The sequence below is a fragment of the Hippoglossus hippoglossus genome, chromosome 4, assembly GCF_009819705.1.
Source record: "Hippoglossus hippoglossus isolate fHipHip1 chromosome 4, fHipHip1.pri, whole genome shotgun sequence".
Lineage (NCBI taxonomy): Eukaryota > Metazoa > Chordata > Actinopteri > Pleuronectiformes > Pleuronectidae > Hippoglossus > Hippoglossus hippoglossus.
Window position 1 is genome coordinate 13,223,824 of NC_047154.1, and position 27,153 is coordinate 13,250,976.

The 27,153-nt window shown below is 41.2% G+C and overlaps 1 protein-coding gene across 7 annotated transcripts in view; it reads right to left on the reverse strand.

Annotated features, from left to right (window-relative positions):
* The window catches only part of LOC117760482 (cytosolic carboxypeptidase 6-like), a 266,877-nt gene that overhangs the window by 68,665 nt on the left and 171,059 nt on the right, over positions 1-27,153 (reverse strand). For 2 of the 7 annotated variants that reach the window (XM_034583548.1, XM_034583546.1), the window contains exon 6: positions 22,390-22,429. In XM_034583548.1, coding sequence (XP_034439439.1) covers positions 22,390-22,429 — 40 coding nt within the window. The other 5 variants (XM_034583542.1, XM_034583543.1, XM_034583544.1 and 2 more) reach the window with 5 other exon arrangements.

The following is a 27,153-nucleotide window of genomic DNA, read 5'->3' on the forward strand; positions in this document are numbered from 1 at the left end:
GCTGAGGTCAAACATCAGCTTTTTTCAACACTAAAACAATACAGAGAACTTTAACATTGGACAATGTGTTAGCTGTAAACAACTAGTTGCACTTTAATCCTTGCACTAACTGTCTTTAGACCTTCAACACTGGAACAGTGCGCACCAGCTTGTTTGCCTGCTTCCCAGGCGTTTTTTTTAGCCCAGTAACTAAGCTGGCTTGGTGGCTGGCCACGCTAAGCTCCATCGTAGCCGACGAGTTTTAATATCGGTCAGAGGACTCCATCCCCTGCCTGACAGCACCCTGGAGTGCTTTAATCTTTAGCCTGTACATTAGATTGTCTAGCCAGTAGCCAGGTGCCTCTGTCCTGATCTACAGTGGAGCTGACGTTAACACCAGCATCTGGCAAAGGTTGAGTTTGTGTACTGCTGTAGGCTGCAGTGACCCCTCTTTTAATCACACTTACAACTATGGTCAATTTGATTTAACTTCCTGTGTAGGATTTAATCTTAGTGTTGTTTTGTTGGTGTCTTCTTACTCTTATATTCTTTTAAGTGATTGTTATTCTCACATCTACAGATTTAATTGCACCTTCAGCTACAAGGAATACAAGGTGGGTCATCCCTCTCTGAATTCCATCTTCATATAATTCATCAAGGTTTCTTCTTTTTTCTCACATCTGAAGAGTTCCTGAGACATTGTATGTGACACTGGGCTGTACAAGAGAGAGTAAATCTAAGGTGCAGGTTACTTGTTCTTCACATTAGTCACACTGCTACATGCGATCTTTAAAACGAATATAGTGCTGAAACAAGAAACTACTTACTTATTTGCTAAGTGAGCATGTAGGGACTAGACATATCATATAGAGGACTCAACCACCATCCTGTTTAAGGATCACTCTAATCAGTGGTTCATCCTTCAATCTAACATCAAAATATTAGCCACACTAAGTTGAGCATCTAAACTCAACTTTTAGTTGAGTCTAGTTTAGTTTCACTTATTGCTCTTATAACTGTAAATGCATCTACATTTTTCAAGGAGAAGAAAAGACATTAAAACTCAGAGCTTGAGCCAAAACGGACAAGCTTTTGACCATCTAGAAGATGATGTAGATTGTGTGATAGAAAATCCCCAGATGAGTCACCACATCGAGCTCACTGCATCGTGTAAGACAAACAGTTCGTACTCTGACTGTGTGCACCCATGTCCTCTTACTGTAACTGTCCATTCCGGGGTACAGATTTTACAGCCCAAGACTGACTGATGTAGGAATAAACATTCTGTGCATTTGGATTGCAGTTTGCCATCTACATAATTCTACATACTTGCTGTACATACCCAGTGGTGTGAGTCTGACTGATTGGGACACTTTCTCAAAGTGACTGAGTAGATTAAAGGTTACTGTTAAACTGTGACACCAGTGGTTTGTATGTTGCTGTGCATGGTCTTGTCTCTCACCGCTGCCCAATCTCATAAGAAGTACGTCCTGCAGCCTCCTGTTGAAGTCCCTCAGTTCTTTGACTTCTGTCAGCAAGCTGCCATATTCCTTCAGCTTCTTGGCCTGCTGTACGAGCTGTCTACGGGTTCTCTCCAGCTCCTGCTGCAGCCTCCTCATCTCCTCCTCCTGTTGCCTGTAGCTGTGAACCAGCTCTTCATACAAGACTCTAGGAACCACGGCTGCAGCTACCTCCGACACACAATCTGTATCCACCTCCAAACGCTGCGGTTGTTGCTGCTGCGGCTGCTGGTGATGATGTTGCTGATGTTCTGCCTCCATATCTTCATCTTCATCTTCTGCATCCTCTACCTCCTCAGCAAGCCGGTCCTCATCCAGGTCCTCTTCACCCTCCATACAGGAGCTGGCTGCATTTCTTTCAAGGCGAGCCACTACTGCTGCAAGGCTCTTGGAGGAGTTAGACAGGGGGCGTCCATGGTCCTGAGACAGGGCCTAAGGAAAATAACAAATGTCAATGTAGGCAGTGAACAGGCTGGTGCTATTATGTTTGAACTGTGATTACTAAAAAATTCTGAATATGAACATTACAAAAATTTGCCTGGAAGAATTAGGGGTGGGGGACGGGCTAGAATAGATTAGAATATGTGACTAAATATGACTCCATCTAAAACTTTGAAGACAGATAAGATGACGTGACAGACTGACTGCAAACAGCTTGTTTTGACTGTGTGGATCTCAATAGGAACTGGGAGGAGAAGAGTCACCGAGTTCTTTGATGAGCCGCTCAGAGGATTTGTCTGTGAAAGGGCAGCTGTCCAGAGTGCTGAATTTGTGTTAATCCAGCATATGGTAAAAATAGCGTAGGGGATTTTGGGTGTCATCCAAGTTTATGGAAATGTGACATTGTGACATGTATCATTAACAGAAATGTTTATATATAGGACTGCTGCCTGTGTGTACATCACAGAGTAAGATACAGGCACACACAGTGTTGCTATCAGATATCTTCAATGAGAAAGTGTTAGGGTCCTCACCGACATTATAAAAGAATGTAAATGTAAGTAATGTTAGTGGGATACTTTATTATGATATTCTTAAAAATAATACACACACAGAACAAAAGGGCTGATTTTTAATTTTAGTTTAAAGAATCATAAATGTTTTGAATGATGTTACCAATAGATAGACATAATCTAAGCAGGATTAAGGGTTAGTGTGATTGTCTGGCATGATACTGGTGTCACTGTCAGTAAAAACACAATCTGATGAAACCTGCTCATTTAAATACACACGTGTTTCCTCAAGAAAAGACACAACTAGTGGTTTATTTTAGGGCTCCTACCTTTTTATGCCTGAGTGGCAACCTCTCTTCTCCAAAATTGTTCTCAATAGAGTTTCCTGAATTCTCGATGGACATCTTGGGAATTTTCATCTTCTTTTGCATTATACTGTCTTCAAATTCCTCTACTGTATCTGTAAAGTGCAGAAATAGAAGTAAGGAGAAACTCATGAAGTTTCCAAAAAGTTGAATTGATTTGAACAAAACGTGACCGCATTCTCTCATCCATTTGTCCTACTCGGGCCGAGGACGTTTATTCTCTCCATTCATTAAACTAACATCAGCATTCTTCGCTAAATAAAATCAAAGCCTGACAGAGATCCGAGCTACAGTTCGTCCTGATCATGCCGCGCTTGAACATGAACCGAGGCTGTGAGGGTGTCAGTCAGGTCGGACGGATCCTGCAGCCCAGACAGCTCAGATTCGGGGGATTAGTGATGTAGCTCGTTAAAGATCGAGCATTGAAAGCGTCAGTGGGCAAACATGAGTGGACCTGCAGCTAACGTAAAGCAAATCATTTTCACTGGAGGCATCAGCACATCGACATGACGCAGCGTCATGAACACAGACATGACGCTGACATGTTACCTACATGTTGTGGGCACGGATGTGTCCTCGACGCGGCGATGACTGCAGCGCCGCATCCCCTCTGTCTCAGACCGAAAGATAAGCCAAGCTAACCGGCTAACCGCAAACCCACCGCAGCCCCGGGCTAACGTCTCCAGCCCATTTACCAAACCTCTGCAGACATGTCAGTGGATCGACCACGGACTGTCAGGGGTGTTTTACATGCAGTGACAGCCCTGCGTCTGCACGCAGTTAACGAGCGCGTCAACGCTAACATGCTAACGCGGAATGAATACACACGGAGCTAGCAGGCGCTAGCTTCATGTTGTAAACAACCGATGTGACTGGCTAACGTTGCATGCCACGTATTTAGCGAAACAACCAGCACTGACCAGTAGAATCGAAAGAGCTAACTCGGGCAACACGACACAGTGAGTGTTAAAACCTGCAAAGCACAGGCGACGAGGTATGACAACCTACCAAACTTATCTTAGCATCTACCTAGCATACCCAGCTAGCCACCGCCGAGGACGTTGTGGCTATCAGTGTCAGACTCCAGCTGATCACGTCCTGACAGATCGGACAAAAGGAGCCGCTTCGACACATGTCCGAGCTCCGCGCTCGTCCCCGTCCCAGGGTCAGACAGAGGGAAGCGGCGGGGGAAACGGGGAAATGTGACGTGTCGGGAGGACAACTCACCTGCAAGGGCAAGGATCTGCGCTTCGCACGGCTGGCCTGCGCTGCCATTCTCTTCAGTTCTGTGAACCAGATACACCTTCTGATTATCAAAATCTGTTCTGTGCAGAGGTCTGAAATCTTCCACACTTGAAACGGGCAACGCGTAGCACATATCGTCTTCAAAGAATCGAACAAACGCATACATTATTTACTTCTCTTTGGTCCTGCACTTTGGATATGGTTGACAGTTTTTTTTTTTTTTTTTCTCACAAAGTATTAAAAAAAATATATACACATAGGGGGGGCGGGTGATGGTGTCTGCGCTCGGCTACTCTTGTCTGGTCCACATCACCAGGGATGATCATCAAGGCATGAATAACAGACATGACGGGAACTTGGTCCGATGCAGCAATTATCAAAAACACGTTTGTTTGTTTATTTGTGTCAGGAATATATGACACAATGTTCACTTCCGCAATCTTGATATTATTTATATGATCGTTACTGTCACTTTTTAAACACTTATAAAGAAATATGATTTACACAATTACCAATAAAAAAATCAATATATTAAAAAAACAAAGGAATAATAATACAGCTAATGTTTTGAAGCATCAGTTAATGTGATGAGGCAGGACCTCTAATCAACCTGGGCTCAATCAATTCAGACACTTGCTACTTCTCACTTGGTCTTTTCTATGAGAAAAGCCAACCGAGATGATTACCTGCCCGCTCAGATTCCATTGTTCTCCGTGAGCTTTTGTGTTTCCGGGTGCGCACCTCTCATCTGCTCCTTGTATCACAGCAAACAGAATTAAGGCCAGCTGACAGTCGTGAAGTCTTTGTTATTGTAAGACAGCGGGTGGCTATACAACAGGAATGATTCCCCTCAGTTCTTATTATAATGGAGAGCACCACAGTCGATAAGTGACACTAACAATTCTGTTCTGCTTGGGCTGCTGTAATTGAAAAGTAACTGATACAGAAATATATGGGGCCCCGACCCACGATTCTCATACCGATATTTAGTTTCACAATTTCAGGTATTTAATTGGTTAGGATTAGGCCTGTTTCTGCTGCCATCTTCCCCCATGACGCTTGTTCACCACTTATTTAAAGACAAGTAAATAAACAAAACAATGGGACTAACTCTGATCATATTGCCAGTCATTTTATTTCAGCTACTAGTGCAGTGGTTGGCACTGTCATCTTACATCAAGAGGGTTGTTGGTTTGAATCACGCTTCTGGATTTCTGGAGGTTATGATTTCCACCCCTGTCAGTTTGTTTGTTTAAAAGTAAGATTATACAAAAACTATCAAACGGATTCCCACGAATCTCAGTGGAAAATCCATTCATTTTGGTATTTTCTCCAAGTTCTTTAACAAATATGGCATTTTTCAATTTTTGTATTGTTTTCCCAGGTCATAATTTATGGATCTTGATGAAACAAATCTGGCATATTTAGGAAACTGATATCTATGAGTGTGTTGGTGCAGCTTGACTGAATTTAAGGGGAGGGGCCTTGGGGAAGGTATGCGCTCTACTGAGTGCCATTCTAGTTATGTTCACAGTTTCTTTACAGCTGAGTCATGTTTCTTTCTTATATCTACAAACAGCTTCTTTGTCAGATTCCACAAACTAGGAATGAGAGTGATGGATGAGATTTGAGCAGCGTCTGAACAACTCGACCAGAGGATTACTTTTAATCTAAGCTTCTGTTCAGTGGCTCTCCTGTCTTCAAGGCAAGGTTTGTCACCATTAGGCTGCTCCTTTTTCTGGTGCTCTCAGTCTTTGAAGTGGCCGGCATTTAGAAGGAGAACTCCGCCACGTTTAAAAGTCCCACATGATGTTATAAATTCCTGCAGCCTGGAGAAGTTCAATCAAAATTCAAACAACAACTTTCTCATTAAGTTTGAGTTCATGGAGGTGCAGCAAGATGGTAGTCTGCCTACAGACACAATAAAAGTTGAGCTACCCAAATATATTTTATTTAAAGTATTTTTCTTAACTTGCTGGTCTTCACATTTGCCCCCCAAAGCACTCTGAACATGTCAAAGTAATTTTCTCACTCCAACTTTAAAGTTAAGTTCTATATTTCTTGAAAAATCTGCACTAGTTATTTTCATGCAATTTTCACAGTTGCTGTCATTAAACTCTGCATCATTCCAGATACATTGTTTTTCCAAATAAATTATACTTTACATGATTTAGTCAGTTGCAGTCTTCATATGGTACCATCTCAGCTCCTGTCAGAACTAATTCCAACCTACAAATAGTCTGACAGCTCAACACAAACAACAAACTAAGATTTCTGACCTGCTGCTACATTGGGAACCATCAAGACCGCTCTGATTGTCCGGGACAGGTTTCCTTTCTGTCTCCAGATGCAAAACTAAAGATTGAGAAGCGGCGTTCAGTTTGTATGCACCACACATCTGGAACAAGCTCCCAGAGAACTGCAGCAACACTTTGTTCTTTTAAATCAATGCTAAATACTTTCATATGGCCTTTTACTAAATCAAATAATTGCTAATTTCTTACAGTGCATTATAACTCTCACTCCTTTATTTTTTATTAGCCTTATACATTTTTTATGTAACTCTTTGAATTTATTTTTTTTAAAGCTTCTTTTTGTATTGTCCTAAGTTACTTTTACAATTCATCATGGGGCCCTTTCTATTTTCTGTGAGGAACTCACTACTGTGCATATAAACTGGCCTTGCCAGTTATTTTATGCAATGTTGCTCCACTGCACTGCTCAACATTCCTGCTCTTTCTCAACCACGCTTATGTTTTGTCACAGGCAGTTTTGTCTCATTTTTGTGTCTGTAAAGATTAAAGAAGTTATCCAGGTCATGGTATCTTCAGAAGTTGTGCAAGTGCTTGTGTTTCTTGAAACACTATTTTTTTGTGTTATACTTCAACTGTATCGTAATATAAAATGTAATATAATAACGAGGCTGATGTCAGGTTGATTTGTCAGGGCACCAACAATGTCAGTGGTTATTTTACATTCTCTGGATTTTCTTAAAAATGATGAGTGATACACTATATACATATCCAATGAGGGTGTAACTGTATTCTTAGTTTAGTAAAGGTTTAAAGACTCCACATAACTATCTCCCAACTGCACGTTTGTCTATTAGTCATCCTCTGCTTGAATCTGCTTGATGGTCGTCTCTGTGAGGCTCATATTCATCGGCGGCTCGTTTTTGGGGGTTGTGTAGGGGGGTTAAACAAACTGAAGCAAGACTCAACAAAAACAACACAACACACAATATGCCAGTCCTGTAGCCTTCATAGAAAATGTAGCCTCATTGTGACTGTGGGAACTTTAATGCCGTTAGCATTTTTCACAGAGATGCTTTAGGGCTCTCAAAACAGCAAACAGGGGAAGCAACTTACTCCACTTCCAGTAAGTCAACTGTGTTTCTCAGATGTAAGCTCGTCCTCATCACCTGCTCCTGAACCTGTAAATCGGGTAGGTCCGGACCAAGCTCCTTTGTTCTCTTTTTTCTTGTTGGGGTGTTTTTGTAATCACCAGATTTCCCACAGTTCCACCTGAAGCCGTCAGCTCGCAGCACACGTAACTCAGTGACGTCTTACGTCCAATCACATTAGAGTAAAAAAACTTAAGTCAATACCTATTGGCTATGAATAAAAGTGGGAGTGTCCGGGGCGCAGAGAGATGCGACAGGTGGAAAATCTGCAACAACCACTTAAAGCGCAGCCTCAGGTCCTGTGGTTGTCAAAAGTTAAGGACCCACATTCACTTCCACTTGGCCAGCGCCCCACACCCGGAAGTATATGTATTTAGATAGAAATGAACCAAATACAATTTGAAAACAACTTATATTGAATGCTCACAGGCGATTACGTTCAACCAGGAGCATTGTACGAGTAAACTGTAATTATCTCATTACTTTATGTGTAACATTTTTATACAGGCTTTTTTGTCTCACAATGTTGGAGGGGGCGGCGCCCCAGCGCCCCATTATTGACCAGCCGCCACTGCCCATATTTCTGTACGAACATGCTTTTTTCACATGCCACACAACGAGAATGACAGGAAAGTTACAGCCTTAACATTCTGTCTCTTTGTGAATCTCAAGTTTTCCACTTCAGTTTCATCCCAATAGCACAGAGACCTTATTCGAAGAATGTGGTTCCTATTCATTCTGTCCTTTTATTTACACATGAAGGTTCCTCTACAGTTGTCCCAAATGTTTATTTTTTAGGAAAAGGATGTGCAACATAATTATATCCAAACTGTTCTGACATTTTCAATACATACTTAGTTATAATCTATTCTTTATGTAAATCACATTTTTACTTACAAATGATCGTTTCCTTCAGCCGCCCCGAATTTGTAGTGAGAAATAGTGTAGTGAGGAATGAGATGTGCTTAATTATGGGAATGATGTTGTAAAAATCCTGACATATTAAATGTATTTTGGTTGTAAATAAATCATCAGAGCAGATTGTTTATCTGAGTAACTATTAAAAAGGAGGCTCATTGCATATGTTAATTAAATAGCAGCAAATAAACAACAATACTATTTTTAAAAATAAAGTCCTGATTGAATGTGAACTTTTTGGGTTGTTTCAGTGTTTCCATTTGCTCTATTAAACATAGTCTTATAAATTTCTACTGGATTCTTCAACAATAGGAAAGTCTACCAAAGAGAAGCTATTGTACAATTTCATACTCTCTAGGTCTGGTTCATTAGAGTCTAAGAATGGGGAAGGTCAAAATGATGCTTGAATCTTCACTACAAGGACACAGAGAGAATGGGATGATTATCTCAAGAGAAGAACTTCTTTGCACAGAACAAACACACATCGTCACTTTGACCTATAGTACTATATGAGCTACATGTGTAAGACAGTTAATGAGAATGACATGCTTCACTTTCATCAAGTCTAAAATGGTCTTTCCACACCCAAAATGCTCTTAAATCACAACATTTAAATATCAACTTAATGCTGTTCCTGTTGCCATGCGTTCATTTTTCAGTTATGAGAATTAAAATCAAAGCTGCTATTTATTTAATAAATACAATGACCTATTTTTGAATGGTGAGTAACTCAAATAGAACAAAATCTGCTCTGATTTGTCACAAGCTATTGGCCTGTTATTATCTGACCGTACAATGATTCATTACATCTGAAAGAAAAACTCTAGATAATATTTTAGCAATTTCTTTTTTTTTTTTCTGAGGGAGCAGCTGATCGGGTAAAGACTGGAGTCAGGACAGAAGCCAGACATCATGTCCTGCCTATTAGCTCCACACTGCCAGGCTCATCTATCTTTATTGGCCATCCATTAGCCTGCATTAAAGGGAGACACGGGATAATAGCAGTAATGATGCTGATGATGGAATTATACTGTGGGTACACACGTCATCATTGCAGCGTTACGCCTAGAATCAAAAACGGACAGATGGACGGACAGATAAAATAAAAACTCCTTTTGAGTTTGATTAGTTTGTGTGTCTATGTATGTGACAGACAAACATCTGAAGAAAGTGAACACGTCGACATCTTGCAATTTAGCTAAAAAAAATGACTATAGCGCTCCGAGGTGTGTGCATTAAGTTCACGGCACGCACACAGCCAATCTAAACGCAGCACCTGTGCCAATCTGCGCAACGGACAGATGCTGGTACAGGTGCGTGCGTGATGATGGTTGGCAGCGATGAGCACCAACCTGAGCAGCAGCACCGTATACACACATTCACACACTCACACACACACACACACACACACACACACACACACACACACACACACACACACACACCAGACGCAGCAAAGTGATGATGCCAGGAATTAGACAGCCAGGACGGAGGGATCATTAAGGCAACTTTCTGGAAAGACGCTCTAAGATCAGGAAAAGCACCGAGCAAAATGAAGATATGGGTGTCTGGTTCCAAGATGATGGATTCAGAGGCGTGAGCGTCTTTTATGGGCCGCGCATTTCAACAATCAATCACAACTGTTTACAGTCCAGGGTATTGCCGTTTCCCTATTTTGGTTGGAGGCATCTCACCAGTCTTTCTCCTATTATGCCTCTTAATTAGCTCCGCATGAATTACTAATCAACCATGAAGAAGGCATTCACCAATTTAAAAAGTGATAGCCCATGAAATGAACAGCACAGCCTCATACAGGCACATCAGTTACTAATGCTGAAGAAGAAGAGAGACAAAGAGAACGACAGAAACACACACACACACACACACACAAACACACACAGACACACACACACCTTATTGTGAATAAATCCTTCATTAACTATTTAGAATGGTATCAGTGCTGGCCCTGCCATCCTGCTGTGTGTACTCAGTGATCCACACAGGAGACATTGATCTTCTTCATAAGGAACATAATGACCACCAGAGAAATACTGATCATATTTCAGTACCAGTCAATTCAGTTCATTAGGGCCGCTTTACCTCCTGCTGCGGACCTGTATTGATCTTCCCAGTGTCACCAGACTGTTATTCTCTGCTAACTAGATAGGGAACTCACAAAACTGAAATTTATACAGTGGCAACAGCGAGAAGTGGAGTACACAGCACAAACAAACAAGCATAAAAATATATTAAAAAAGACGGAAGACTGCCCCATCTGTTTGAGAGCAAGCATGGACTGTCTGTCTCTGTGCCCTTTCTGCGTCGGCATCAAATGTCAAACATGACACAAGAAATCCTAAAAGTACCCGAGCTGTCCCTGGGTTTCAGAGAGAATTCTTCGTATGCCTTTAATACCTTTTCCACTGGCTCCTCTAATCTCCACTTATCTGGCAGCCAGGTGAGCCGCAGCACATGGCTGGTGGGCAGGCTTTGGTCTGTGGGAATACAGCTCATCTTAATGGTATTGCTCTCCCTTTTCCCCTCTCTTCCCTTTGCTTCTCGTGCCCCATCCTCCGGGGCGGCTGTCAGACTGGGTGTGGAGGCAGCCAGAGAACCTCAGCATTGCTGCTGTAGCTGACAGCAGGAAGCCGCTGGGATTGGACGGGAGACCGCAGCCGCCTGTCATGAAGAGGGGGCAGCCAGGCTTATAGGTGCACAGCATCAGACAGATAATAGCAGGTAAAACTCAGGCCAACCAGCAGCTTGTTCGTCGCCAGGGGATGCAGGACCCTTGGTGGTGGGATGAGGGGGTCACACATGGAAGGGTCAGAGTGTTCTCACAACTTGCGGCCTTTACCTAACAGACGCAGACCCCCACCCACGCACACACCAACAGTAGTCAAGGAGAGCCAAGGTCACAGATATCCAATCCCTCCACAGAATCATCCCTGCAGCTTACTGTACACTTGGCAGAGGTTAAGATTGATTTGGAGCTTAATGCCGAGTGTTGGTGCAGCGGCTGCACATCAAAACCCAGCAGACATCTTATTAGGTTTTCTTTTCGCCTTACTTCACTCTCTTTTATTGTTTTTGGTCTAATTTTTGTAGAAAGAACTGCGAGTCCCCAAACCACAATAACAACTGTTTATGTCATAAAGCATTTCCTGTGTAACTCCGCTGCACAAAATGCAAACACATTTTTATCTGTTTAAGCTAAAATGACGGTGACTTAAACTTAGTTAAATCTGGGAATAAATATATGAATCACTTGCAATCACGCCACTAACTTTGAAAAACAACTGAAGGCACAATATCTCACAGTGCATATTCCTCAACCAGGGCAAAAAAACACGAGCAAGGATTCTGGCTTTGACTGTGAAAAAGTATGTCACATGTCATGTATCCCCTCTGCCGTCCACATGCAGGATGCCAGCTGATGTGACAATGGGAAACAAGTCTATCTCACATTTAGTTCTTTGGGGAGAAAACCGTCAAGACGAATCTGGCAATCGGTTGCTATATGACCTGAGACACACAGCCTGATAACCCGCCTTGTCGCTGAGCTGCCGCCACTGGGAGACAGGTACAGCAGATTTTAAATTTAAAGGTGCAATGAAAACCGGTTTTACCATCATAGAAACCAAGCCTGCACAGGTTTGACAATGTTGTTGTTCAACAGCATTTAATTGTGCTGATGTTTGTTTAAAAACTCACTACATGTCTATTCTCCATGTTAATCCAAGCACTTTTATGTCATGCACTGCAGGATACATATATATGTATACATACATACATTTACGAAACATTTCTGTTGAAAGTCAGTTATGACACTAGTTACCTGGGATTAGTGAGTGAAAATATATCTATATCATTCATGGTCTCTAATAGAGGTCAGTACAAAGTCACAGGACAGCAGGGAAGTGTAATGAGCAGGAGAATTACCTGAGTTTAAAGAAGTTGGGCTAAAGTATCGTGCTGAAGTTTCCTAGGTAAAGACTGTGGATGCTTTCCTCTATAACTGAACCTGTCGGCTGCTGAGAAAGCAGGGCAACTAGGAGTAGAATATCCCTACAAAAGTCATTAATGTGTATAATTTACAATTATACATAAGGCACTGTTTATACACACCCATTGAACACGCATGCTCCACATGTGACGGAGGGGGCTGAGGCACAGACTGAGAAAAGGTTGTTTGTGACCTTGAGCGTGGCAGCGAGGAATCTCCTGGCAACGTGCGCATACCTGCACTGCAGCTTGTGACGGTGAATATTCTGTTGTGAACAACTTAGCAGAGTGACAGGTTATCATATTAATAATTTATTAACAACAGGTATCCATAATGGTATGGCAGACCATGTTCTCAAATATTTAGCAACCTTAAAGCAAAGAGGATGCAAAAGCTTGTGAGTAAAAGTGGTGTATAAGACAAGCGATGTCCTTGCTCCACACACACACACACACACACACACACACACACACACACACACACACACACACACACACACACACACACACACACACACACACACACACACACACACACACACACAGAGTCCGTAAAAAAACTCAATCCACCAGTCATAACACAGAGACGGAGTGGCATCAACCTCTATTATCTAGTCCCTATGCTGCTAACACAAAAGGCTCCCTGGAACAAAAATCCAATCAGTCCTCTCTAGGAGGATTTGCTCCACAGCAGTGCTCAGCAACACTGGTGGCTCTGCTGGTGACAAAGAAATAATCTCAGAGCCCGCAGCCTGTTTACTGCCTCCGTCACATCGCCCTTTTAGAGCGAGGACAGACATGAGTCTATACGCTTCTTCTGTTGTCATTTACTGTCCTCTGAGTTTAGCTCTCCCTCTCCCTCTCCCTCCTTGTCTGCATGCAGCAACATGAGACACATGGTCGACTGCGTGTACAGTGCATGAAATTACGGTGTTTGCGACATAGCATGTTTACTCTAAGCATTAGTAATAGCTCTGAAAAAAAACAAAACCTTCAGGGCTATAGAAAAGAGGCAGATTTTTAATAATTGTTTGATGACAAATATTTTCTAAATACTTTCAATGTTGTGTTGTCCCCCATAATCCCCCCCCCCCTCCCTGTTTTATTTTCTGGCTCCTATCTCTCACAGTCGTCCATTCTTTGCCTGCTAAATTATCACACTCATTCTCCATTCATTAGCATGCCGCTGCTTATTTAGCCACGCTGCTGAGAAGCCTTCAACAAAATCAACTGGAAAATACTCAATATGAGGCGGCCAGCACACCCCCGTCCTCTCCTCCCTTCCATCCTTCATCTCCTTCTTTGTTTGTTTGATTTTTTTCTTTAACCACATCAAAATGGAAGCACAGTCCCCCATAATGAAGAGAGGAGAAAGAGTAGAGTAGTGAGATAAAATATGCAAATTCACAGAGAAAGGATATAATTAGGGCAATAATAGGAAGAGTTGTTTTCACAGCTGCTCATTTACACAAATGCCTGATAGTAGTTTGGATAAATAATGTCTGTTTTTCCTGTATTTCTTCTTTTTCGGTGCCAAGTCTTCACTAAAAACAGATATCTGCAGCTCTACTACCAGAGAGCCAGTCAACCTTACAGTCCCTGAGCAACCCACAGATTTCTATCAGCTCAGGTATGTACCACAGGACTAGATAGTGAGCAGGAGGTTGCATTTAGGTTGTTTCAGACATGTCTTTCCTCTTTCCATGGGTCAATTCAGAGTGGAAACTACAAACCAGACTCAACCCAGTCTTCTCCCGTATCATCCAGTTTTATGTGTCTGCCTTTTTCTAAGTTTTGTCCAGCTTTTGTACATTAAAACCTTTACAAGAGGACACTGCATGGTGGGGAAAAAAGTGTCCTGAAGAGACAAAGGGCACCTACATCTTGTATATATGTGGTGGCGCACTGGCCAGCACAACGTGTGGCCCCCCCACAAATAACACAAAGGCCCTGCATTCCCCTTGTGTCGAAGCTGGTGTCAATGTTTACAACTGTAATGAGAGGTTAGAGCGGAATTAACTATTCCTCGCCCAGAAAGAAAAGATTTGCAGGAACAGCAATCAGGTAAAACGTGTTTTCTCATTTCCAAGTAAAGTTGTAATGCATCTCCTTTTTGCCAACCAGTTCCAGTTCTGTGACTTTGTGTCTGTCAGCGTGAGAGGGAAATACTACTGAATAGGTTTAATGAACACCAAGATATGCACATTGCATGTGAATACGCGTTCAAGGGATTGCAGTGGGAGCACTGTGGTGTCAGGTGTGACTGTGGAAATGGTTTACATGACTCAAAGGTCAGGTGAGAGGGGCCATTATCGGAATTGTGGTTGGGGCCCAAGGGAGGTCAGGGCCAGCTCGGGGCAAAATCAGGTCAGTCATCTTCATTTATATAAGACTTTCCTAGTCTTAGTGACCACACAGTGCTTTACAACATGAGTAATGTTGCCCTACTCACACACACATTCATACAACGCTTCTATATCTAGCACTTCTAAATCACTCAGCCATCAGGGGCAATATGGGGTTCAGTGCTTTGCCCAAGGACACTTCGACACAGAAAAGCAGGGGATCGAACCATTACTGAACAACCAACTCCGCCCTCTGAACCACAGCTGCCCACAAAAGTCAAAAACAATTTAAAACTGAATAAAATAAATAAATGAATCACCCCTGTCCGTCTCTTTACCAGCCACCAGCACTCAATGCTAATGTAAAAGTGGTACGGCAGTAAGAACATGTAATCAACTCCCACTGACCAGCCCCTCTTCAGTCACAAGCTTTCTTTCCTTGCTTTAATCCCTGTGTTTGAGTCAGAAGAATGAGCGAGAATAGCTCATGCTTGCTTCAAGTATTAAGGACAGAACAAGAGCTCCAAAAGGAAGGCTGGCTTGATTTACTAATTTAATGGATTCTGTGTGCTGGACTTACTGTAGAGATTTAGCTGCCACTGGCTATTTTCTTTCAGGAGTCCTGCTGCAGTGTCACCAGTTGCGGATGAAAATTACATTTAAATATTCATGTATTTTTTAAGAAGTGAGGAGGTCGTCAATAGCATTTTAGAGAGCATTTAGTGAGCATGGCTGAAAGGGGCATAAAACACAGAGAAACTCAATGAAAGACTGAAGGTTTCTTATGTTTCAACTTAACTCAAAGGGAGATCGTTGGGATTGATAAAGATCATCTGATTAAAATCTGTACACTTAAAAAGAAAAGAAATTGGTTCGCACAAGGGAGTTAACTTTAATTTTTAGTATTTCAAAAAGAAAAGATTAATCCTCTGTGTTCTTCAAAGTAAAAATAGTAATGGCACCAACACAAAGAGTTTAAATAACATTCCTGTGGTTTAGGAACATTTCGTGGGATTTAGAGGCAGGAGGGAAACTCTTACTGCACCAACACCACAACAGCCCTCCACGAGTGCAATTTACAGAGGGGCCAAGTAAAATACATCATATTCAAAACAAAAGGGTCACCACAACAAAGACATAAATACATGATATATAACTGTATTGTTTGGATGACTGCCCAGAGACTTTCATCTGAGGAAATGAAAGCTATTAAAATGGCTGAGAGGAGGCCAGGCTGCTGCATTGTGTAAATTAGAAAAAAAACAAGACTTTTCTGCAGATTTTTAACATGTTGTACAAATGTTGAAACGCGACATCTTGCTGCTGCCAGTAAAGAAACCAAGGCTGCACATAAAAATTGAGAACTAAAAATTGTATTTACTTTTACTTTTACAAGCAACAAAGGTTTTACCTCAGTCATAGTGTTGGTCCTCACAAAGTTTACTTTTTGATTTAGATGGCAGTTGCTTGGCTTGTTTCAGTTGACCAGAGTACGTTTTGTAGGAAGACAACAAGGTTGTTGTCCATGGCGGAGGTTATTTGCAGTAACTGGCTGAACCACAGCTATTTCCTAATAGTACATTTGTTTTTATTAACTGCTGCGAGGTACAAGGTCCACTATGTGTGTTAAAATGAAATAATAATAGATATAAAATTTCCTATTTACACAGTTTTGTTTTTTTAGTCTATTTGACTGATATGAAGTCATTATTTGAGCTTGTAATAACGGCTGATTCCCTGGATTATCTGCATCAGGAATATTGCAGCTGGTAAACAAATTTGCTGCATTGTGAGCGCACCGCACCTTCCTTTAGATTAATCATATTTACTTTGTCAATGCCTACTAGAATTGAGTATGTATAAGCAAGTAGGAAAGAATGATTCAGGAAATGATTCAAGAGGAAGATGTAGCTGTGTGTGAATGTTTTGTACAGTCTTTGTGACCCTTTTTTCAAAAATATGAATATAAATTGAAATTTGTTGATGTGATTAGATGTGTGACTGTTTTGCTGTTGATGATTTTGTTTGGAAAATGCCCTGACGAGGTTGTTACCATGGCAACAAAAGGCTAAAATGATTATGTTTTTAATCATGTAGGGACCATCAGCTCCATACCAAATAATTGTGTTCACGCTCTCTGTATGCTCATGCCTTTATGATGTTAAATTTATATCCTTCAATTTCCACAGCATCGCTACTGTGTGTTTCATGAAAGACTCAGACACGGCTTTTGAATATGAGCAGCTGGCTGTGCAGAACGTACCTCCTGACCTCAGAGATATGTACAGTGGTTTTGTCTGGAGAGAGCAAAGCAGGAAGCACAAAGAATAACTGGAGAAGAAGATTCTCTAATGAAGAACATTTCTATTCTGCTCTGACAGAAACAGCAGGGAAATGGAGATACAAAGGGAGAAGTGATCGAGTGAAAAAGAAGAAAGTGAGAGCAGAGATCTGCGAACTGCCTATTATCTCCACACTGCTTCATTGCTTCAGATGCACACACATGCTGGAACGCGTCTGTGCGCAGTGTGTGCACATGTACACACGCGCAACCGTCCTCTCAAATCTGCCCAAATCTCATGAATATGATTGACCTTTTTTCCACTGTAATGCTGAGAGCGCATCAAGGGGAAAGGAGAAACTAAACAGAGGCAAGCAGAGTTAATTCAGAACAACACATTATTGGGTTCTGACTGCAGATATGGAAAAGGACAATCTAATCGATAAGCCAAAAGAATGACAATGGCCTCTCGAATCAATGTCTGCACCCCATTTTCTCGCTGTGAAAAAGACAAAGCCCTCAATGCAGGTGTTTTTGTTGTTCTGTTTGCACCTGTGAGTGTGTGTATATGTATGTGTGTGTGTGTACCTGGCTGTTGTTGTGGTGGAACAGTTGCCAGGACTAATCATTATTTAGTTGTGGCGGGGCTGGAAAGGTCAGCAGTCTGAAATGTCAGGCTGTGTTCAACAGGAGCAAGATGCAGCCGTGTGCTGCTCAAGTGTCCAATTAAAGAGGGCCGAGTGAGGTTTGAGTGGGTCTGTGTGAGAGTCTGTATGCATGCATGTGTGTGTGTGCGTGTGTGTGTGTGTGTGTGTGTGTGTGTGTGTGTGTGTGTGTGTGTGTGTGTGTGTGTGTGTGTGTGTGTGTGTGTGTGTGTGTGAAAGAAGAAAGTAAAGACATACTGTGTTTTTGTTGTTTCTTTTCCTCCTGTGTGTATAATAACTGTATTTATATGTCAAATTTAAATTTAAGTATATATACACTTGTGTGTGAATACAGATATAAGTGTGAACCAGTCTTCAGAGCAGCTAAAGAATGCCATTATAAACACAGGCCTCTTCCCCTCTCACACGCAGCACCTTATGAAGCCACCTGAGCCTATTAGCTCGTTCACACCCGGTGATTCCCTCTGCTGTCCGTGCTGTGGAGACGAGACGAAGGAGGGAGCGACCCAACACCAAGGGGCAGAAAACAAGAGGACGGAGGCGATGTGAGAAAATAAGATCACTAATAAATAACAACAGATATCAGGTGTTGCACAGATGAGTCGCCCACAGCAGGGAGGGAGGCGCTTGAGAGGATGACAAGGAGCGAAGGAGCAGAAACTCCTGAAACCTGCAGGGAGGAGGAGAGGGTGTCCTGGCTGTGTTTCCCTATCGGAATCATTCATCCGAGAGACTCACCTGCTCTCCATACAGCCATCATAATAACCTTCACCATGTTCACTGTGTGTGGGTGTGCATGTCCACTCACCTAGCGTGAATGGTAATAAGCAGCGGGGCAGGATAAAATATGTCCGCCGAGTTAAGGATATAATAGACCCCCCTGAATAATGACCTGCAATAATTTACACAGCGAGCTGAGCACTACACAGTGTCGGAGGAAGAAACCTGGAAGAAAGTGAGGAGTAATAAAAAGCCATCTCAGGTCCCTGCACAGGTGAAAACTAAACCCTGAAGGAGGGAATTTCTTCTATGCAAACAATCATACGCTCATCTAAAAGTGCAATGAAAAGTCATAGAAGTATTAAGCTGTTTAAAGATTCATTTAATGGGATGGCATGGTGACTGTTTAAGGTAAGGTTGGTAGGTTGTTTCTGAAACACTTTTATCGTATTTGTCCAGATAGCCAATAATAAATAAAGTGAAAAAGGGGAAAAAGGCGATCTTGGGACCAAATTAGATAATTGGCTGACGTACCTGTCCGTCACTAACCAACCTGCCTGCCTGTGCGCACCCTGCCCATGCTCTCACTGTGCATGACTGCACAAGCATCACTGAAGAAGAGACGACAGCCAGAAGCTAGCGAGAGAGTTACAGAAAAGGTCGTCCTCTTCCAGTCAGTCAGTGCATGTTCATGTGTTTTGGGGGACGTAGCTTTTGAAAGTGTAGCCTACTCTTGCTCGCCTCTCCAGTATTACCAACCCGAGCTTTATCAAGACATTGCAATATCACCAGAGTAAAACTTTGGAGCAAACGGAATAAGTTATCAGGTTGTTGAGCCATTTATCTTACTTATGAGACAAAAGTCTGATGCTGCAGGCTGGCTAAAAACAGAGTGGACAAAATTGAAATAACCTTGGTGAGTACAAAGCAAAGCACTCAGTCCCCTTATTTTTTCTTATTTAGTAGCATTTTTTTTTCTTCTCACAGTTTATTCTTATAATGAGCTACTAGACAGACTTCTAAAGAGGCAGCTGCTTTAACAAAAAGAAACAGACTGGTTGTGACTGTCCTCTGTGTCAGTGACCCAGATCAACTTAAAATGCAAAGTCCCATTGAGCCGTACCCAGCCACAATAAAGTGAAAATAGTGAATAAAGATTCCCAAAAATGAGTACAGAGCTCAGTCATTGTGAAAATCGACAAAGTTTGGCACCATTGAAGCTTTCTCCAAGAGGTGAACAGAAATCCACTTATCCAGGAGGTGCAGGACTCCTCTAGGGAGATGGGAGAAACAAATATCTCTGCAGCGCTACATTATTCAGGCCTCTGTGTGAGAATAGCTGCATGAGTCACCTCTGAGAAAAACGCATATGACAAATATATTTCTCATTTTTTTACTGTTAGTTGAGGTGAATCAAAAACTGAAACTTGTACCTACAGTAAACATTGTTTTGAATTAATGTTTGACACAAGATCCATTTTAAGTTGATATATCGCATCTTTTGATCAACAGCCTGGGAACAGCAAACAGTCTGATGTCAGATTAGTTGATCTCGGTTGATGCATAGACATCGCTTCGTATAATAATCAAATCCTTTCCACCTCTTTCCTCCTCACTTGGTCGTAGAAGGTGTTTGTATATAAGTGTTCTCACATTCTCTCCCTTCTTCGCCCTTTGTCTCTTTCTGCTTGCCCTCTATCAAACTGTGAAGGCCAGGGGGCCCGAGGAACAGCTGCAAAGTAAACCTGCTAAATTAACCCAGTCTGCATGAGTCTCACATACGCATTATTCTAATCAAAGCACATTAGATCATCCAGCTACTTTAGACATATGGGTCTCTGCATCCTCCTTGCCGTCCCCATCTGTTTCTCCTCCCCGAGTTTTTCGAATTTCCTCCTCGCTCTTCATCTCGGTGGATCCCTCGCTTTCACAGCTGCCTCGCCAAGACACTGGCATTCATTTCCAACAGTGCAGCTACTTTCTGACACGTTTTCACATCCAGTCAAACTCGGAGCACCATATGCCTGCCTGATTACTAACATGTTACGAGTTTGAGGTGCGCACGGGGTAAAATTCTAACCACTCTGCACAAACTTTACACATATTTCTCCTACGCATACAGGAAATAAAATGAAACCCTGGAGAGTACACTCACCGCAATATGCTCATAGACAATATCTGAACATATTTCATCCATTTTCCATGTGTTTCAGTGGTGCTCAAGTGTTTCTCGTCAGAGGAATTCAAGTAAGTATACGGCAGCATCTCAGTAGAACATAATAAATCATTTTAGTTGTTCTGATCGTTTGTTCAGATTTATCGTAGTAGATTTAAAATGTGTATTTATGATGGTATTAATTTTCATCTATGAAAAATGTAGCAAAAAACAGCAATCATAAATTTCCAAAGTGACATAATTTAAAGACCAACAGTCTAAACAGCAACATAATTCAATGACTATCATATACTGTATTACCAAGATCAATAATATCCTCAAATACGAGGATAAGAAAATATGTTGTATTTTTGCACTAAATATATCGAGTGTGGAACGTGAGCGCAGAGCATTTCAGCCGTGTTTATGAAAGTCTTTAGTTGTGTATACAGGGAGAAGTCAGGGACATATGGACGTTTGGATGTTTAAGCCTCTTGTAAACACAGAAAGTAAAATGTGTTGACATGCATGGGAGTCTCTACATTACATCCTGTTTAGCAACTTTGAAACGCTAAGACTAACAAACAGACACAAAGACACTTCCAGAGACTTTCAGCACACACTCAATAAATCAGGTGTTGTGAATAGTCTCACACATGTTAAGAGTAAAATAAGAAAGTTGATAAAACTAATATTCGAATGAGATTAAAACAAACATATTAATTCCGATGTATTCACCAACGCGGCGGAAAACTATGAGCCAAAATACCATCTGAAGATAATAATTAAAGTACATGTAATACTAATTCAAATGTGACCCAGGAGAGGGTGAAAGACTTTTTGTTAAAGGGATAGTTCACCCAAAAATGAAAATTCCCTATTTATCTACTCACCACTATGCTGATGGAGGGGTGGGTGAAGTCTTTGAGTCCACAAAACACTTTTGGAGTTTCAGGGGTAAACAGCGTTTAAGCCAAATCCAATCGAAATTTAAGTAAATGGTGACCACTTCTTCAAAAATGAAGAAACTACAGAAAAAAAATATAACATGCATCCATACTGCTCCTGTGGTGTTATCCTAGTGTCCGTAAGCCCCGACATTGAAATTCAACTTCAAACTCTTACTCCACATTTTCAGCCTAAATGTTTTCCTCCAGCAGTTGCTGCAGCAGATCTTGTCTGGTGAGAATTCAAGTATCGCTGTTTACCCCTGAAACTCCAAAAGTGTTTTGTGGACTAAAACACTTCACCCACCCCTCCCATCTGCATAGTAGATAATCAGTGAATTTTCATTCTTGGGTGAACTATCCCTTTAAAGTGTGTGAGAGTGGGTGTTTATTGAGATATTTATCTGACATGTAAATGTATGTAAATCTCTTCACTAAAGTCTCCCACATTCCTTTGGTGAAGACACACATATCCATACAAACAAAGAGAGACATGTATACAGGTGTATACACACCTGCCTGCCCTTATGACATTCTGTAACACCTGAATTCATGAGTTCCATGTCGTCCTATTATAAAAGCTTGAAGGCAACTTTTTCTGACATTTAACACAAGCGACCGTCAAATTAGCAATATTTTACCAGTGCTCATTCCCTGAAGCTAATGTGCAGGCATGTGATTGTGTAGGAAAGACAGCAGGTAAGAGTTTTAGTTTGGATAGGAGGGAAAAACTTGGGTGCCATACTCTCATGTTTCTGTCACTTATCAAGACAAATAATAAAACATGGGATGTACAGTGACACTGAGCCTCCATCACAGCACAGTTTTATATCAGTGGTGTTGAAATAGAAAGGAGGATTGTGAGAGTGAAATCCTTAGATCACTTACCTGAGTTGGTGATGGTTAACAGGTCGAGACGCCGCTGTTGCTGGAATAAAAGAAGAGCAGACAGTTAGACAAATGTCACTGGAGATCATTTAAAAGATCATTTACATCAATTCTCAGATCAAATATAAGTGTGATTGTTACCACACATGCAGAACGTCATTGGTAAAAGGATTTATTGGAAGTTTCTCCTCACAGGGTTAAGGACAGAGGATGTCACACCTTGTACAGATTGCTAACACCTATTTGGCAAATTGTGATTTGTGAATATGGGCTAAAAAAATAACATTTAGTTGGTTGACTGAGCGTCTCTGTGGCCCTGCTCAGACCAGGTAGTAACATCGGTTTCAGGCCAACTTATCACAAGTGGACAGCTCTAAGTTCAGATGTGACACACCTAAGACACACCGAGGACACATTTGATATCCAGATGCTCAGATCCCATTCAGAAGTGGTCTGGGACGCATGAGTGAACACAAACATGTCCTGGGTTCTGACCTGCTACTGTTTCATAATGAAGACGATATATTTTTTTACACTATATGTTTCCTGTACATCGATTTACTTGTGGCCACCGCCACAATTTCATCATTGACCGCCTCGTACTGATTTTCTATATTTTTTTTACTATTTAAAATGAGTAAAGTCTTATTTTATTGTACAGCTGAGTGCTGCATATTGATTGGCTCAGCCCCCCCCCCCCTTTTCATGGAATCTTCAACAGGTTAAAAAGCAACATTTACTCTGAACTGGTTTATCTGCATATAGACATCTGGAGACACATGAGGAGACACATTCTAATGCCAGGTGTGAACAAATGTTCACTTGTGACTGGATCACCTGAGATTGATGTTAACAGAGTCTGTGAATCATCTCTCAAATCTCATATCAGTTTAGTTTACTCAGAAATGATAACTTCGATACCTGGCTGATGGCAGTTAGCTTCAAATATGTAATGTTAAAAATGCATTTTTGGAAACTTTATGTTATTAATACAGTTTCATACTTCTTTCAAGTATGTTGACAGTGCTGTGATTATGTTGAGTGTTGAAGTTGTTCAACACCCAAGTGGCTTCCTCACCATGGTAATGTGTGTGTGTGTGTGTGTGTGTGTGTGTGTGTGTGTGTGTGTGTGACCTCATTGGTTTTGATGGAGAGTTTTTTGAAAGAGTGTGCAATTTTACACTTGATGTCTCCAGCAGTTGAGAAGAAGTCTAGAGGAGGTGCTAGCTGGCTTCCCCTCTCTTTAACCTGCTGCCTTTCTACGCACACGCACACACTCACACACTCACTCACACACTCACACACTCACACACTCGACTGTCGAGCACTGCAGTAATCAACACCCAGGCCCTCTTCATCTACCAGTCCCTCAGGAAACGAGATCTTCACATCCTAGGAAGGGAGGGCCTGCAAGCATGTGTGTATGACACACACAGTATGGCTAGGTCACAGTCAAAGCCAGCTTTTAGGACCAGACTTCATTAGCATTCGAGCACTATACTAACCAGTTGCTGAGGGGATAAGCAAAGAGACTCTCAACATACTTGGAGTCCTTCTATACCCACATACAGTGTTGCCTGGAGTGGAGCTCTCTGATAGGCTACTTATTTCAGCATTAAGCACAGGCTTTACTCAGAGAGTGACTTATAATATACAACATGAGTGGAAAGGGGTCCAGTAAGTGCAGAGATGGAATAACTTTTAACACAAGTTCTCAAACACTGTAGTGAGAGTAAAGAATGCAACGTGGAGAGTTATAGTGTTCTGACAATTATTGTATCATTCAAAAATAATATTGCAAAAGACAAGTGTTTGAAATGAAGGTAAAGAAATATATTTTCAACTTTCTGTTGTATGGACTTATTTTGTAATTTGAATTTTCTCATTCAGTTCTGTTTTCTAATCTTGTAATTTTGTTTTGCATATTTGTAATTTGTGGATTTATATTTGTTTGCACCTTCAGTTCATTATTTCCTGTTTTACTTTGAAACTTCTTTCCAAGTGTATCTCTCTTACTTAACTTCCTGCCTTTGTCTGGTTTCCCTCTTTCGTTTCACGTGTGTCTTGGTCCTTTGTGTATTTAGTCTCAGTGCCAGTTTTCCTATAATCTTTATTCCCCTGTGAGTTATGACCAAGTGAAGTTATTTGACCTTGCCTTTTTGCCTCTGTGTTTTGGATACCTCTACCTGATTTGATTGTCTACCTGAATCGGTTTAAATGTGATGTTGCATGTGACATAATATCCATTTCCAGGTCCAAACCCTCAGGTCGCAAGCAATCAACAATGGCAGAACCTGTGAATTTATTCACCATCACATCTTTTTAGTGAGGCATCAATAAGGATTAAATAAAAAGGACTACATTTATTTCAGGGGGTTTTTCCGCAGCTGAGCAGGAGCACACGACTCGGCTCATTTAAATGACTTCATTTCGGGCTCCACACAGTTATTGCTTCTGTGCTAGTCTGGCTATAGATGTCATTAGGATGCACCGGCATTGGACAAACCTTGTTTCACATTGTGTATAATCTATTCCACCATCTGAAATCTGCTATTACAGCAGGGGACACAGCGCTGTGGCATCTTGAAAATAACAAAGCCTGGACCCTGAAACAGATATCACACATCACAACTTAACAACCGAATACCAAACTCAAATTAAGGTCATACAAGGGCTTTTGTGGCCCACTGTATTTAAGTTCTCCCTACATGTATTAGTGTATTGTATATACAGAGAATATAAAGTATTATTGTGCAAGTAGAATTGCATTTCCATTAATTTGAGGGAGAAATTAAAAAAAGGTCAAATTCTAGGAAGCAGAGGCGAAGAGTCAGGTTATGATCAAAAATAAGTATTTTCTACCAGGTATTGTTCGACCTTATCTGTAGTCAAAAGTGTTTATGGTTGAACAGCCACACTTGAAGTGAAAGCTGATTGCCATGTGCTATATTATCATATGGGGAGAATGGTGAACACTCTGTGTTCAGTTTATTGCGTTGCACTCAGTCGTTGAAAGGCTTCGTGCCAGAAACTGTTGTGTAACAGATGAAAAATGACAAAGTGGGAGAGAAGCTGAAACTCTACCTTCCTTCTTTCTCACTACTGCACAGTTGGCCAATAACTACTGGTTTCAGAAAGTTACAGAAACATCCGCCCACTGAAAGGACGTTGAGGGGAGGGGTTTACAAAGCTATTCATAGGAGAGAGCAGTTTAGAATACCCTGCGATTCTGGGAAATATGCACCTATAATGTTTTATTTATAAAAGGTACCTGGTGCATGTTTATCTAATTTTAATTTTAAGTGTTCTTAAATATATTCATAGCTTTATGCATTTCATTCTTTTTAAGAGTAAAACACGTCTGGTAAAATATCTGCCTGTACAACAAACTAGGGATGAAGGCAAATCTTACCAAGACAGACACATTGATTTTATAGATGAAATGGTTGTGAGTTAATGAGAACAACGTGGGAGAGGTGGAACTTCTCAGTGTATTGAGGATGTTGTGAGAAGCTATATGGAGAGTTGAGATTTCAGTTAAGTAGTGAAGAGAGTTAAAGATGATTGTGTTCTGAGGAGGGAAGGTCATTCCAACATGTGGGATTCATTAAAAATAAAAGATAGATGCTTCACTTACATGCAAGGATTTGTGAGGTTGAAGTCAAGGTGCTTTGAAATAGGATTATTTGGATATTTAGCCTCGAGCCCAGTGTGATTTTTACCACTCTCATGTCCCCATATACCAGCAGTGTATGGACGGTAAGTTAGCTGCGAGTGTCTCCAGTGCATGGAGAGTGGGTGGCCATGTAAGCAGTAGAGGTCACTGTGACAACATGAGACACAGACAAGCCGAGATCATACACTCCACCACCTCCACCTCCACCACCACACACACACACACACACGCTCCACCTATAACATCCAACGCTCTCTCACACACACACACACACACTGTTACTACCACCTTTAGAGACAGCTGACTCTCTGCAGTCAGTCCGATCAGCAGGAATTTCTAACAACAGAGAAACAAAACTGCTGCTGAACCCCTCAAATAATTTGTGTACTCACTAAAAACACTACAATGAGATTTCTTCAGCAAAACCTACTATGTCTAACCAGAAATCTCAAACAACACAATCCTACATACACTTACAATTTATATTATCAATTTATAGTCATATGTTACATTGACATTTTGTTTAAATGTCTCCTATTAATCCTTTTTTACAGATATTGATTTAAATTTTTTCATTAATCCTCTTCTCTACTGAAATGCACATAAATAGAGGAATACTGCATGCAGCACAAATAAACACAACATAATAGTTTTACCAATAAAACTAATAACACTTTCCTGCAATGGTGTTTATTATTAGAGAGGTTGATTCAATTGGATCGTGTAGCACCCTCTACTGGCAGTATAGATTTCTGCAAGTGAAGCTATGTTAGACTGAAATATGATCCATAATTTAAAAAAGTATTTCTCATTTTACATTATAGTAGGAATGGAATCAGGAAAACATCTGTAAAGACACAACACACCCAAACCTTTCAGATTTATTCTTCAAATCCTCACATTTCTAAATACACTGATGGAGACACGCAACCAGCTGTAACCAGCTGATGAAAAGAGCAAGCGCTGCTCAGTCTGCCAGTACTTACACAGATAATTAATCTGTAGTAGAGCATTACAACATACTACCACTGCTCTCACTTCCTGCTGCTTTTGTTAGTCCTCAGCATGGATAAGGTGCTTAGTGTTCT